Genomic DNA, 13,596 nt, shown 5'->3' on the forward strand with positions numbered 1-13,596 from the left:
TTATTCGTTTGTTTTTGAGATACAGTCTCACTCTGTCGCCCAGGTTGGAGTGCAATGGCGCAATCTCGGCTCACTGCAACCTCCGCCTCCCGGGTTCAAGTGATCCTCCTGCCTCAGCCTCCCAAGCCGCTGAAATTACAGGCACTTGCCACCACACCCGGCTAATTTTTGTATTTTTAGTAGAGATGGGGTTTCACCATGTTGGCCAGGCTGGTCTCAAACTCCTGACCTCAAGTGATTTGCCTGCCCTGGCCTCCCAAAGTACTGGGATTACAGGCGTGAACCACCATGTGTGGCCAAAGCTGTTGTTTTTTCAAAACTGCATTAAAATGGCAACCTCTTGTATCCTAATACTCTCCTACTTGGTTAATCATCCATCCAGCGTTGGGCTATGAAATCTAAAATAGTGCAAGATATTTCTAAGTACAGTCTACATATGGGCAGTGTAGAAACAAATGCATCAGAGTCCAACTCAGCAGGGCAAAATTTAGACAGATTTTTACTGCTTTTGGCTAAAAGCCATTGAAAGGTTTCTGGAGCAAAAGAATGGGTATAGTGTGATCTTTAGAATAAATTATATTGTGTAAAAAATCAGAGCAAGGCTGTTGTTCTGCATAAACATCTGGAGAGTTTCCAGGTACATCAGGTAGAATGAAATAATGTGTGGGAGGCAATCTTGGATAAAAATTGTAGATCAATTCCTGATTCAACAAAAAGGAAACAACATTGCTTCTGCCAAAAATGCACAATATGGATAGAATCATGAGGAAATATTGCACAAACCCCACATTAACATTCTACAGGCTGGGCGTCATGGCTCACACCTGTGATCCCAGCACTGAGCTCTGTGTGGGCAAGGAGAGCAGGGTCAGAGGTCAGCTGGGAGGGCTGAGGTCAGAAGGCCTGAGGCACAGCTCAGTGGGCACCTGGGAGGGAGATTTATGATCTAGCTCTCACTATGTTTTAAAAGCTCAATATTTGTGAGAAGATGAATAAACATATTTGAATCATAAATAATTAAATCAGCTAGGTCTCCTAATAGGCCAAACAATGAACTAGGTACTTCACATGTATTATCTCACGTGATGTCTGCATTTCATCCTCAGGTAGGTTCCAGCATTAACCCCATTCCACCTGAGGCAACTGACACCCAGAGGTGTTCAGTGACGTGCCAGAGGACCTGCAGCCAGTGGAAGGCAGAGCTAGATGGAGGCCAGACCAACCGGTTCTAAGACCTCTTCTTAACCACTGTGCTACACAGCCCCTGTCTGCTCCAGAGAGTTAACTTGTCCATGAGGAAAGAATTCATCAAAGCAGGAGGAAAGCTCATCTCCCCTAGTAACAGCTAAAGCTAGGATTTTTCAAAGATTTCATCACGGAGAAGGGTAAAGTGAAAGTAGATGATTACAATCGTGTATATGGAGTCAATGGCAATATAAAAATCCATTGAAAATTGTCAAAGATATTTTGCAATAAAATGAATAATGCAATTTCTTCCTTTTTTTGTTTTTTGAGATGAGTGTTCACTCTTCTTGGCCAGGCTGGAGTGCAATGTCTCGATCTCGGCTCACTGCAACCTCCACCTCCCAGGTTCAAGCAATTCTCATGCCTCAGCCTCCCTAGTAGCTGGGACTACAGGCATGCGCCACCGTGCCCAGCTAATTTTTGAATTTTTAGTAGAGACTGACTGGGTTTCACCATGTAGGCCAGGGTGGTCTCAAACTCCTGACCTCAAGTGATCCACCTGCCTCGGCCTCCCAAAGTGCTGGGATTACAGATAGGAGCCACCACCCTGGGTCTCTCTTTTTTTTGAGACAAGGCCTGGCTACATTGACTAAGCTGGCCTCCAACCTCAGCCTGCCAAGGAGCTGGGACTACAGGTGTGTGTCACTGTGCCCAGCTGCAAATAATTTTTTTCTAACATGTGGCTTGTCTTTTCATTCTCTTAACAGTGTCTTTAGAATAGCAGAAGATTTTAATTTTTAAAAAGTCCAGTTTATCATTTTTTTCTTTTACAGATTTTTTTTTGGTGTTGTTTCTAAATCTTTGCCTAACCAAGGTCACAAAGATTTCTTCCTATCTTTTCTTCTTATAAGTTTTATGGTTTTACATTTAGAACTATGATCTATCTTGTTAATTTTTGTATATAGTACAAGGTAGCGCTCAAAGTTCACTTTTTAAAAACATCTGGATATCTAGTTTTTCCAGCACTATTTGTTGAATAGACTTTCTTATCTCCATTAACTTGCCTTCACACCTTTTGATTTTTCTTTTTTTTTTTTTTTTTTGAGATGGATTTCGCTCTTTCGCCCAGGCTGGAGTGCAGTGGGATGATCTGAACTCACTGCAACCTCCGCCCTCCAGGTTCAAGCGATTTTCCTGCCTCAGCCTCCCGAGTAGCTGGGATTCCAGGCGCATGCCACCACACCTGGCTAATTTTTTTGTATTTTTAGTAGAGATGGGGTTTCACCATGTTGGCCAGGTTGGTCCCGAACTCTTGACCTCAGGTGATCCACCTGCCTCTGCCTCCCAAAGTGCTAGAATTATAGACGTGAGCCACTATGCCTGGCCACCTTTGATATCTTTATTATTTTTTTGAGATGGAGTCTTGCTTTGTCACCCAGACTGGAGCACAGTGGCACGGTCTTGGCTCACTGCAACCTCCATCTCCTGGGTTCATGCAGATCTCCTGCCTCAGCCTCCTGAGTAGCTGGGACTATAGGCATGCAGCACCACGCCTGGCCAATCCATCACTGGTCCCCTGGACCCACTTTATGCACTCTTGTCTTTTCTCATTCCTTTGACCCCGCTGGACTTTGTAGCCCCCACAGCCTGCTGTTGGGCCTCATCACCCCAACATTTCTGGTGCCCAATGTGGGGCTATGAAGACCCCAGTGAAGGAACGCTAGAGCGTGTGGAAGCAGAGGACACATCATCAAAGGAAACCTGAGGACGACTGAAAGGAGCTCGGTGGGTAAGCTGGGTGCTCGGAAGATCCAGGGTAACAATGGCACAAAATGAAAGTAAACATTCTGCTTATTTAAAGTTTCTTTTTTTTTGAGATGGAGTCTCGCTCTGTTGCCCAGGCTGGAGTGCAGTGGTGCGGTCTTGGCTCACTGCAAGCTCCGCCTCCCGGGTTACGCCATTCTCCTGCCTCAGCCTCCTGAGTAGCTGGGACTACAGGCACCCGCCACCACACATGGCTAATTTTTTTGTATTTTTAGTAGAGACGGGGTTTCACTGTGTTAGCCAGATGGTCTTGATCTCCTGACCTCGTGATCCGCCTGCCTCAGCCTCCCAAAGTGCTGGGACTACAGGCATGAGCCACCGTGCCCTGCCTATTTAAACTTTCTAAGGCATTTATTTTTAGTAGAGACAGGGTTTCACCATACTGGTCAGGCTGCTCTTGAACTCCTGACCTCAAGTGATCCACCCACCTCAGCCTCCCAAAGTGCTGGGATTACAAGTGTGAGCCACCACACCTGGCCCTTTTGATATATTTAATAAATCCGTTATCCATATATATGTGGGTCTGTTTTTGGGTTCTATTCTTTTCCATTGATCTGCTTGATTTCCTTGATGCTGTCTTGAATAACCGTAGCTATGTAATAAGACCTGAAGGAAGGTAGTGTTAGTCCTTCAACTTTTTGCAAAAGTATTCTTTTGCAAAGTTGTTTTAGCTATCCATGGTCCTTTACTTTCCCATATGAATTTAGAATCAGCATGTCAATTTCTACAAAAAAAAAAAAAAAAAAAAAAAAAAAGCCTGCTAGGCCAGGCGTGGTGGCTCACACCTGTAATCCCAGCACTTTGGGAGGCCAAGGCAGGTGGATCACTGGAGGCCAGGAGTTGGAGACCAGCCTCGCCAAGATGACAAAATCCTCTCTACTAAAAATACAAAGATTAGCTGGGTGTGGTAGTGTGCCTGTAGTCCCAGCAAATCGGGAGGCTGAGACACGGGAATTCCTTGAACCCGGGAAGTGGAGGCGGCAGTGAGCCAAGATCACGCAAGTGCACTGCAGCCTGAGTGATAGAGTGAGACTCCATCTCAAAAAAAAAAAAAAAAAGTATAATTTATTGATCTTTACTATATTCCAGGCACTGTGCCAAAAGCTTAAAATGGATCACGATTTTTTTTTTTTTTTTTTTTTGAGACAGTGTCTCGCTCAGTCACCCAGGCTGGAGTGCAGAGGCGTGATCTTGGCTCACTGCAATCTCTGCCTCCCTGGTTCAAGCGATTTTCATGCCTCAGCCTCCCAATAGTTGGGATCAACTGTGGGGAAAAGAGACATCAGATTGTTACTGTGTCTGTGTAGAAAGAAGTAGACATAGGAGACTCCATTTTATTCTGTACTAAGAGAAATTCTTCACCTTGAGATGCTGTTAATCTGTAACCTTACCTCCAACCCCATGCTCTCTGAAACATGTGCTGTGTCAACTCAGGGTTAAATGGATTAAGGGCTGTGCAGGATGTGCTTTGTTAAACAGATGCTTGAAGGCAGCATGCTCATTAAGAGTCATCACCACTCCCTAATCTCAAGTACCCAGGGACACAAACACTGTGGAAGGCTGCAGGGACCTCTGCCTAGGAAAGCCAGGTATTGTCCAAGGTTTCTTGCCATGTGATAGTCTGAAATATAGCCTCCTGGGAAGGGAAAGACCTGACAAGGGTCTGTGCTGAGGAGGATTAGTATAAGAGGAAGGAATGCCTCTTTGCAGTTGAGACAAGAGGAAGGCATCTGTCTCCTGCCTGTCCCTGGGCAATGGTATGTTCCATCTACTGAGATAGGAGAAAACCTCCTTAGGGCTGGAGGTGGGACATGCGGGCAACAATACTGCTCTGTAAGGCATTGAGATGTTTATGTGTATGCATATCTAAAGTACAGCACTTAATTCTTTACCTTGCCTATGATGCGGAGACCTTTGTTCACGTGTTTATCTGCTGACCTTCTCTCCACTATTATCCCCCCATGACCCTGCCACATCCACCTCTCCGAGAAACACCCAAGAATGATCAATGAATACTAAGGGAACTCAGAGGCCGGTGGGATCCTGCATATGCTGAACGCTGGTCCCCTAGGCCCCCTTATTTCTTTCTCTATACTTTGTCTCTGTGTCTTTTTCTTTTCCAAGTCTCTCGTTCCACCTAACGAGAAACACCCACAGGTGTGGAGGGGCAACCCACCCCTTCACCAAAGGACAGCATGGTTGGCACACAGGAAGGGGTGCCTGGGTTGGGTGCACGGCCATCCCATTGCCCTTGAACCCTGGCTCTGGCAGGAAGGAGGGGCTGTCCCTCTTCTCCCTCCTGGGGTTTCTGGGGAATGGGATGCAACTTAAGACTTCTGCCTGAGAAGCCTCCTCCTTGCTGCCTCCAGGGGGCACCAAGGCACAAGCCTGTGCAGTTGGGGTGGGATGGGGGTGCGAAAGAGCAGGTCCAGGCTCCTTCCAGCACAACTGGGCCGGGGCCTTGGCACCTCTGCAGGCCCTGCCTGTGCCTGTCTGCTGGCCTGGTGGGCCTGGGCTTTCTGGGCCTTCTCACTCAGGGACCCTCTTGACGCTGACTTGCCCCCGCAGTGGCAGCCAGTGCTGCCTCTGCTCCAAGCTGCCCCTGCGCTGGGAGGGGTGGGGGCGGTGCCATTGGTCTGGTGCAGCATAGCCCTGGCCAGTGGCCTCATCCCCAGCGGGCCTCCCGTGCCTCTGCCAGCAAGGAGGGGCCGGCCAGCTCTGCTTGGACAGGGGGCCCCACGTGGGGTCAGCGCACGCTCATGTCACTAGCTTCCAGCCGCTGTTAGAAGTAAAGTCATTTCTCATCAAGGCCATTTTGCTTACCACATGGAGTTGGGGGTTGGGGAGTGAGCTTGGAGGGGTGAGGGGGTGAGCGTGGGCTCCAACCATGGGCAGGGGACAGAGGCAAATTCATTCCTCAGAAAAGGGGTATCTTCCCCAAGAAAAGCCTGGAGGGCACTTGTTGTGGGAGGTGACGGGGCGGGGGTTCGGTGGGTCACTGCCGCTCCAGCACCGACAGGAACTTGCGGATGTCGTGGGCGAGCAGCTCTGGCTCCTTAAAGGCCGCAAAGTGGCCCCCACGAACCATGTACGAATAGGAGATGAGCTTTGGGTACTTGAACCTCACCCACTTTTCAGGCGCGTGCAATAGCTCAGAAGGGAAGGCAAAGAAGCCAGTGGGCACGTAGACCTTCATCCTGGAAGCGGAAGAGCCAACGGAGGGGTGAGGCTGTGGCCCTGTGCCCCTCTGTCCTGCACAGCAGGGGGTTCAAGCGCCTGAGGGTGAGATCAGCTGGCCCACCCACAAGGAGCCATAAAGAAAAGGACAAATCCAGGGTCTCAACCGCCCTCCCCTCACTAAGGGCCCTCTCTTTTTTCTGGGAGAGCCACCCAGGCAGGGACATGGGACAGCCTCTAAATCCCCACCTTTGAGGGTCTCCATGTGAGACTTGGAAATCCCAGAACCATCAGTGCCACTCCAGACCAGCATCCTAGACTGGGGAGGGCCGCCTGGGAGCCAGGCACGTGGTCCCTCCATGAGGGCTTTCTCCAAACACCTCAACCTTTAGTGTTCCCAACCAAGGGCCGCTAGGGCACCTGCACGCAAGGTTATACTTATCCCACCACCAAGTGCCCTTCCTGGAGCTCAAGACTGGCCGTCCCCCTGCCTCCAGCCTCAGAGGCCCTTGTTCTCAGCTCAGCCAGGCTCACCGCTCATGCTTCTGGGTCCTCCAGCCCTGGCCCAGGTTCTCCTTGTAGAAGCGCTGGGAGGAGACAATGGTTCCTGTTGTCCAGTAGAGCATGACGTTGGTCAGCAGGTCGTCCAGGGAGAACTTCCTGGGAACGCAGAACACAAAGCCCCGCTCTCAGTGCCAGATGCAGTTGTGTGACAAAGGGCAGCCGGAAAGTGCTACAAATGCCAGGCCCTGCCCATGCGGCTTCCCTCCTCAGACCTCATGCAAGGTGTGTGGTATCCTCGTGTCACAGGCAGGCTGCGCCCAGGGCACCAGACTGCAGTGCATGGATTTAGTCGAAGTGTCTCTTATCACCCCAAGGTCCTCCCACCACCGACCTTACCTCTACACACCCATCCCCTCTCTCCTGCCACTGACCTCTCCTCCCTCCCCTCAACCCCTGCACGGTGAAACTGCTCAGGGCACCAGCTACTGTGGGGACCACATACCAGGCAGCATGTTCTACGCTCCTTACCTTCTTTTAATTCATGTTTGCCTCTCAACAGCCTATGGGACATAGGTACTATTATCTCCATTTTACTTATTAAGTGGAGAATCCAAACCTAGGCAGCTTGCGTCCAGGATGCACACTCCACAGCCCCCATCCCACCTTCCACTCTCCCCAGAGCAGGCGCTCCCAACCCTACCTTCCTCATTCAAACCTTGAATCTCTAGCAACAGCAGCAGGGACAGAGATAAAGGGAACAGCCTTTTCAATGTGACTTTGGTGGCAAAATGAAAACTGGTCAATGAAAACTAGTTCCAGCACACACGTCACCTCTGTGAACTGGATTTCTGCAAGTTGGCCAAGTGCTTCCATCTCCCTTTCGGCTCTGCCCGCAGGGCAGACCACGACCACGACCACCATTTCCACCCTAGTGTGTTCCTGTTCTTTCTGGAACACAGATCTGATCCTTTCTGCCTCCTGCTGAGGGCTTTGGTGCTCCCTGTAACCCGGGGCCAGAGCTGCAGGAGTGGCCTAGTGGGATAGTCTGCTGGGGCCTCACATCCCGCCCCAGGTATCCGTGTGCAAGGAGCAGGCCAGACCCCTTGCCAAGGTGGTCCTGCAGGAGCTCCATCGATCCCTGTCCTGCTGAATGTAGGGCAGCAGAAACACATCCAGACGAAGGCCCTGCTGAGGCTCTTGGAGGAGGCGAACACCTGCCTGCAGGAATGAGTTTGGCCCCAGTGTGCCTGCTTCAGCCTCTGGACAAGCCACCCTTTCCAAGCACCCTTTCCTTGCATTTTTATTGCTTTTCTCTTTGCCTAAATTTCTCTCCTCCATCCAGCAAACTCCTACTCATCCTCCAAGGCCCAAATCAGATACATTCTCCTGGTCATTTCCCCTCTCTGCCGCTTAGACAAAGAGAATCCTCCTTCCACTGGACTCTCACAGTCCTTTGCACATTCATTCAACATCTATGTACTGGGCTCTCCCACTGTTCACCCGGCACTGTTCTAGGTGATGGGGCTAGAGCATGGCCAAGACAGAGTCCCTACCCCCAAGGCAGGATTCAGTCTCATTTTACCGTCTTTCCCATCCCCAGCACTATCTGGTCCTCTCTGTGTGTCACTGAAGGAATAAAGGGATGGGTCCTAGAAAGGGTGGGTCACAGCTGACCTTGGTGAAGCCTGAGTCAGGCCACAGAGCTGGGAGTCAGGCATGTAGAGGATACAGCCTCTAAAGCTCTGAGAGATGTAACAGCCTCCTGTCTTTCTGCGATCACCCTCCTGGAACACGCGGTCATGTGACCCTGATGCCAGGCTCTCCAGCGAATCAGGAGGAAAGGCCCAGATGCTCTTGACAATAACGTGGTGCCTGCTGCCCTGTGGGTTCCCTAATCCCCAGAGGGGCCTGTTCAGCAAAAGGAGCACAAGCAGGTGAGCCTGCATCCTAGTCCTGACCATGCACTGTGAGGCTGGGAGCAACTCACCAGGCCGCCTCACCCAAAAAATGCAGCTACGTTGGTCACGGGGTGAGGATTTGTAAGAAAGCCAACAATAAAATTTGCTGAGTGCCCCACGCAGAGCAACCAGACAAGGGGATGAAGAGGGTGAGGAGGTTGGCTGCTGGGACCAGGGTCATGACTGCAGGGGCAAACCAGGGCCTCACCTTTCCAGGCCTCCATCCTCCAGGTATCGGAATTCCCTACTGGTCCAGGTGGAAAACTTCTCTAGAATATAGGCAGCCAGACCCACCGGAGAGTCATTCAGAGCAGAGCCTGGCGGGGAGCGGGGAGCAAAGGAGAGACTCAGGCCTGGGGACCAGAGAGCTGGAGCTTCAGGTGTGATGTGTGGCACTGGCCGCAGAGGGCGGGGCTGTGGGCAGGAAGCCACATTCGAGCACAGGCCTGCCCTAACTCCTGGGTGCTCACATGCCTCGCTTCCTTAACTCTCTGGCCTTGGCATCCTCATCTGATAAACGGGACGATACCTTCCCATTCTCTCCTGGGGCCTCGCACACTGCCCGCTCAGCTTCCTTCAAAGTGAAGGGCCTATGCCTCTGCATTTGGTGGGGTCCCAATGAGAAGTGCTGTTTTTAAAAAGGCGGGGTTTTTCAGTCTATGTGCTCTGATTCATGAAAAATGAGAAGCCACCTGAAAAAGTCTAAAATAGGGGATCAGTTATAAATAAATATTGATATACTCATAAGCCAAAATACTGTACAGTCATGAAAAATGGCTGGAACAGGCTGGGGGCATTGGCTCATGCCTGTAATCCCAGCACTTTGGGAGGCCGAGGCGGGTGGATCACCTGAGGTAAGGAGTTCGAGACCATCCTGGCTAACATGGTGAAACCCCATCTCTATTAAAAATACAAAAAAATCAGCCGGGCATGGTGGCGCATGCCTGTAATCCCAGCTACGTGGGAGGCTGAGGCAGGAGAATTGCTTGAACCCGGGAAGTGGAGGTTGCAGTGAGCCGAGATCGTGCCACTGCACTCTAGCCTGGGCAGCAGACTGAGACTTGGTCTCTGAAAAAAAAAAAAAAAAGCTGGGACAACAGCACAGATGAATCTCACAACCATAATATTGAGCAAAAGAACCCAGACTCAAGGGTACATACTCTGTGATTCTATTCATAGAAGGACTTAAACAGGTACAACCAAAACCATCTCAGTCAGAGGTCAGAGCGTGGTACCTGGGAGAGAACCCCGAGGGGCATCTGGAGTGTTGGGGCCGTGTTGGTGATATGGACGTACTTCACTTGTGAAAATTCTCACCAAAATGTTCACAAGTTCTTTTGAAGGAGAGGGGATGTGGGGAGGGAGAAGTTATACGAGATTGTCTTTAATGTTTTGTACTTTTTGCATTGTTAAGCTTTTTGACAATGAACATGTATTTTATAATCAGAGAAAAATGCTGATTTTATGAAATGCCATTATGATGATTATGAGCTGCCTCCTGTGTGTGGGCGTGGGATTCCCATGAAAACTTTGAAGAACTTGGAAATGGGCAAGACAATTCCTGGGTGTCTTCTGGACAAGATCTAGGGAGTTACCTAGCAGACCTTCCGGACTGACATGATGCTACAGGGGTCCCATCTTTCCTTGTCATTGAGCTATTTTACAGTTCTGTGCATTGTAGAGAACTGAGGGTAATGCGAATGACTCTCGTTCATAGGGGCAAATGAATTTTGTCCCATGGAGATTTAACTGATATTACTCTGTGGATGTTGACAAGTTTAGTGTCTGTTAGCAAATTAATTTCAGTGTTCTTATTTGTCTTTGAATTGTTTCTTTTCAAAATTTTACTGGCTCCTTTATAAATTTACCTTTTTGAAAAAGTATTGTCCTTTAACAGGACCCTGGTGGCCGACATGGTTGCTGGGCCCTCCCTCACTGCCTGGGAACCTCTTCCCCAAGGCTCCAGGGCACCCTCTTCCCTCTCCCCTGCAGCCCCAGAGCTGCCCACTCCCAGGATTCCTCCTACCTCACCCCCTCCATCCCTCTGCTTCTCAGTGGAGGATATAGACTCAGGGGTGGGAGATCAGGGGTAAAAGCCGCCATGAATACTGAGTCGGCCAAACAGAGTTGCTAAACTGGCCTGGGAATCTGCTGAGGGTCCATCCTCTTGATTCTATGGGAAAATGCAGTTTAAAGATCTAAAGAGCTGGGAGGTCCTTACAAGAGGCTTCCTCCTGTGGGCAGTGTTGGGGTGGGGTGGTGAGGTTACCCCACGGGTGTCTCCCCGCCCCAGTGGAGCCGGCAGTGGGCAAGGACCCTGAGCACACTCACCCACGGTGTCGGGCTTGGTGCACTGGATGTGCATGTAGCCGCTCTCCCTCATCAGGCTGTAGAGGACCTTCTCCTTGACGGGGTACAGCAGCTCCACATCCCTCTCAGTGAGGCCAAGAAACCTCCCGAAACGCCGTCCCAGGAGGAGTGTCAGGGTAGAGAGATTGCTTAACACCAAAGCCATGTTCAAGTGCAGGCCTTTCACGTGGCTGAAGGCAGAGAGAGGGGCCGGGGTGAGGCTGGGCTGGTGTCAAGGACAGGGGGAGAGGAGAGATGGCGGAGGAACAGGCCTCAGGGCTGAGGAGCGAGCACAGAGCCAGCCTCTTTCAGCACCGGCCCCACTGGGGAGCCCATGGGAGTTGGAGGAGGGAGGCTGGGGGTAAAATACAGTTTCTGGGGAGTTGGAGGAGGGAGGCTGGGGGTAAAATACAGTTTCTGGGGAGTTCTGCTCAGGGCTGTCCCAGAGCTTGGTCCAGCGGAGAGGTCTAATGCCTGACCTTCCCCTCCTATCACAGGCCTTCTCTGCCTGGGAACGTGGCCCAGAGCCGCAACCCTGGGTTACAGACAGGAGGATCCAAGTCAACCTGCCTCAGGTACTGCTGAGTGACAGGTCACACTCCCTCCTCTCCCCTGGGGGGGCCTTGGCCCACCCTGCACAGAGGTCCACCTCTTAGAGGACACACACACACACACCCACCCCACCCTGACAGTGACCTCACCTGGGCACCAGCTGGGCCATATTAGTGCAGATCAGGGACCCCCAGTCCCCTCCTTGAATGTAGAATTCCTGGAAGCCCAACCGCAGCATCAGCTTGTAAAAGATCCTGGCGGTGGCCACCGAGTTGAACTCTGGCGGTGATGGGGAAAGGCATGGAGTCACATGCAGTCATAGGAGTCATTGAGCCCTCTGAGTGTTCTGTGAAATTTCTCAGGCCCGTCCACCCCCAGGTGGAGGTGAGAAAAGCTCACAGAAGGAAGAAGGAATCCTGGAGCCCAAATATAGGGGTGGCATCTCCAGCCCCGGAGGGCGGTGAGTCTGGGGCCAGCCTCTCAGGCCCCTCCTTTCCCAGCTTCCTCGGGACAACTCCCTGCTCACCCCCCCGGAAGGAGAGCCTGGCGGGAACACCTGGCCCACCCTTGGCGAGGACGGGGCGGTTATGGAGCCTCTAGCAGCTCCGTACCCCTCTTGGAGGATGCCTCTGAGAAGCCATAGCCAGGGATGGAAGGGCAGATGACTTCAAAAACGTGCTCATCGCTCAGGCCATGGTTCTTGGGGTCAGTCAGGAGTGGGATGATCTTATAAAACTCGTAGAAAGAGCCGGGCCAGCCGTGCACCATCAGCAAGGGCTTCGGGGTGCGGCCTGCGGGCAGCTGGGGGGGCTTCACGTGGATGAAGTGGATGTCCAGCCCTGGGGGGACAGAGCACAGTCAGGGTGGAGGGGGAGAGAAGACCCTGCGCGGTCAGGCTCTGGCACCCCCCAGAGCCTGGATACTGAGTACTGCCACCCTTAGTACCCCCGCCCCCCCGCCCCCCATGGTATTGACAGTAATAATGGCTGACACTGGCTTCACACTCACACTGCGCTCCAGGTGCACAGATGTCCTCACTCGGCCTTCACAACCTCCCTGCAAGGGAGCTACGATTATTGCCTCCCGGTTTCCTTAGAGGTGCCCCCTGACAGCTGGGCCAGGTCTGTACAGCCACTGCTGGCTTTCCAGGGCTCAGGACAGCTCCTGGCTCACAGCAGGCCTCCATAAATACTTGTTCAATAATTTAAAATCTGGAGGGTAGGGAGAAAGCCCCACGTATCCAGCAATACAGGATTAATCAAGTATAGTTTGACAGTATACTGGAGTCCAATACAGTCATCTAAACTGACAGGGTAGATGTATGTTTATTTAACATAGAAAACAGATCAGAAGATATTGCTGGGAGGTAAAAGCAAATGATCAAGTCATATCCATTGTGTGACCCAGTTTTTGTAAAAAGTCATCTATGCTTATACTGTAGTTATACCATGTATTGGTGAATTTTAAAAGTCTGGGAGGATAAACTCCAAGAATGTAAAAAGCAGTTCTCCCTGAGCAGTAGATTCCAGTGCTTTTAATTTCTCTTTTGAGTTTTATGTACTTTCCAATTTTTCTACAATGAACAGGTATTAAATGCATAACTTTTTTCATACACATTGACAAAATGTTACCTTTTTCTGCTTACCAAATGACATTTTCTTTAAAGTGGAGGATTTTTGGCCTGGTGTGGTGGCTCACGCCTGTAATCCCAGCACTTTGGGAGGCTGAGTTGGGTGGATCACCTAAGGTCAGGAGCTCGAGACCAGCCTGGCCAACATGGTGAAACCCCGTCTCTACTAAAAATACAAAAAAATTACCCGGGCATGGTGGCAGGTGCCTGCAATTCCAGCTACTCGGGAGGCTGAGGCAAGAGAATCGCTTGAACCTGGGAAGCAGAGGTTGCACTGAGCCGAGATCACACCACCACACTCCAGCCTGGGCAACAGAGCAAGACTCCATCTCAAAAAATTAAAATAAAATAAAGTGGAAGATTTTTTTTTCAAGTGCAATGCTGGAAACATCATCATAGCCAAGGGCAGGTGAATGG

The 13,596-nt window shown here is 50.9% G+C and overlaps 1 protein-coding gene across 6 annotated transcripts in view; it reads right to left on the reverse strand.

Moving 5' to 3' along the window:
* LOC129044281 (epoxide hydrolase 1-like) overlaps positions 1-13,596 on the reverse strand; it is a 32,822-nt gene that overhangs the window by 3,135 nt on the left and 16,091 nt on the right. For 4 of the 6 annotated variants that reach the window (XM_054502116.2, XM_063671542.1, XM_063671587.1 and 1 more), the window contains exons 4-9: positions 12,161-12,388; positions 11,699-11,828; positions 10,980-11,188; positions 8,857-8,965; positions 6,721-6,846; positions 6,137-6,206 (exon numbers count right to left, since the gene is read on the reverse strand). In XM_054502116.2, the coding sequence (XP_054358091.1) occupies positions 6,137-6,206; positions 6,721-6,846; positions 8,857-8,965; positions 10,980-11,188; positions 11,699-11,828; positions 12,161-12,388 (872 nt within the window). Of the gene's footprint in view, positions 1-5,791; positions 6,207-6,720; positions 6,847-8,856; positions 8,966-10,979; positions 11,189-11,698; positions 11,829-12,160; positions 12,389-13,596 lie in introns of those variants that run through there. The other 2 variants (XM_054502109.2, XM_054502128.2) reach the window with 2 other exon arrangements.

This window comes from Pongo pygmaeus, chromosome 1 (genome assembly GCF_028885625.2).
Source record: "Pongo pygmaeus isolate AG05252 chromosome 1, NHGRI_mPonPyg2-v2.0_pri, whole genome shotgun sequence".
Taxonomy (NCBI): Eukaryota; Metazoa; Chordata; class Mammalia; order Primates; family Hominidae; genus Pongo; species Pongo pygmaeus.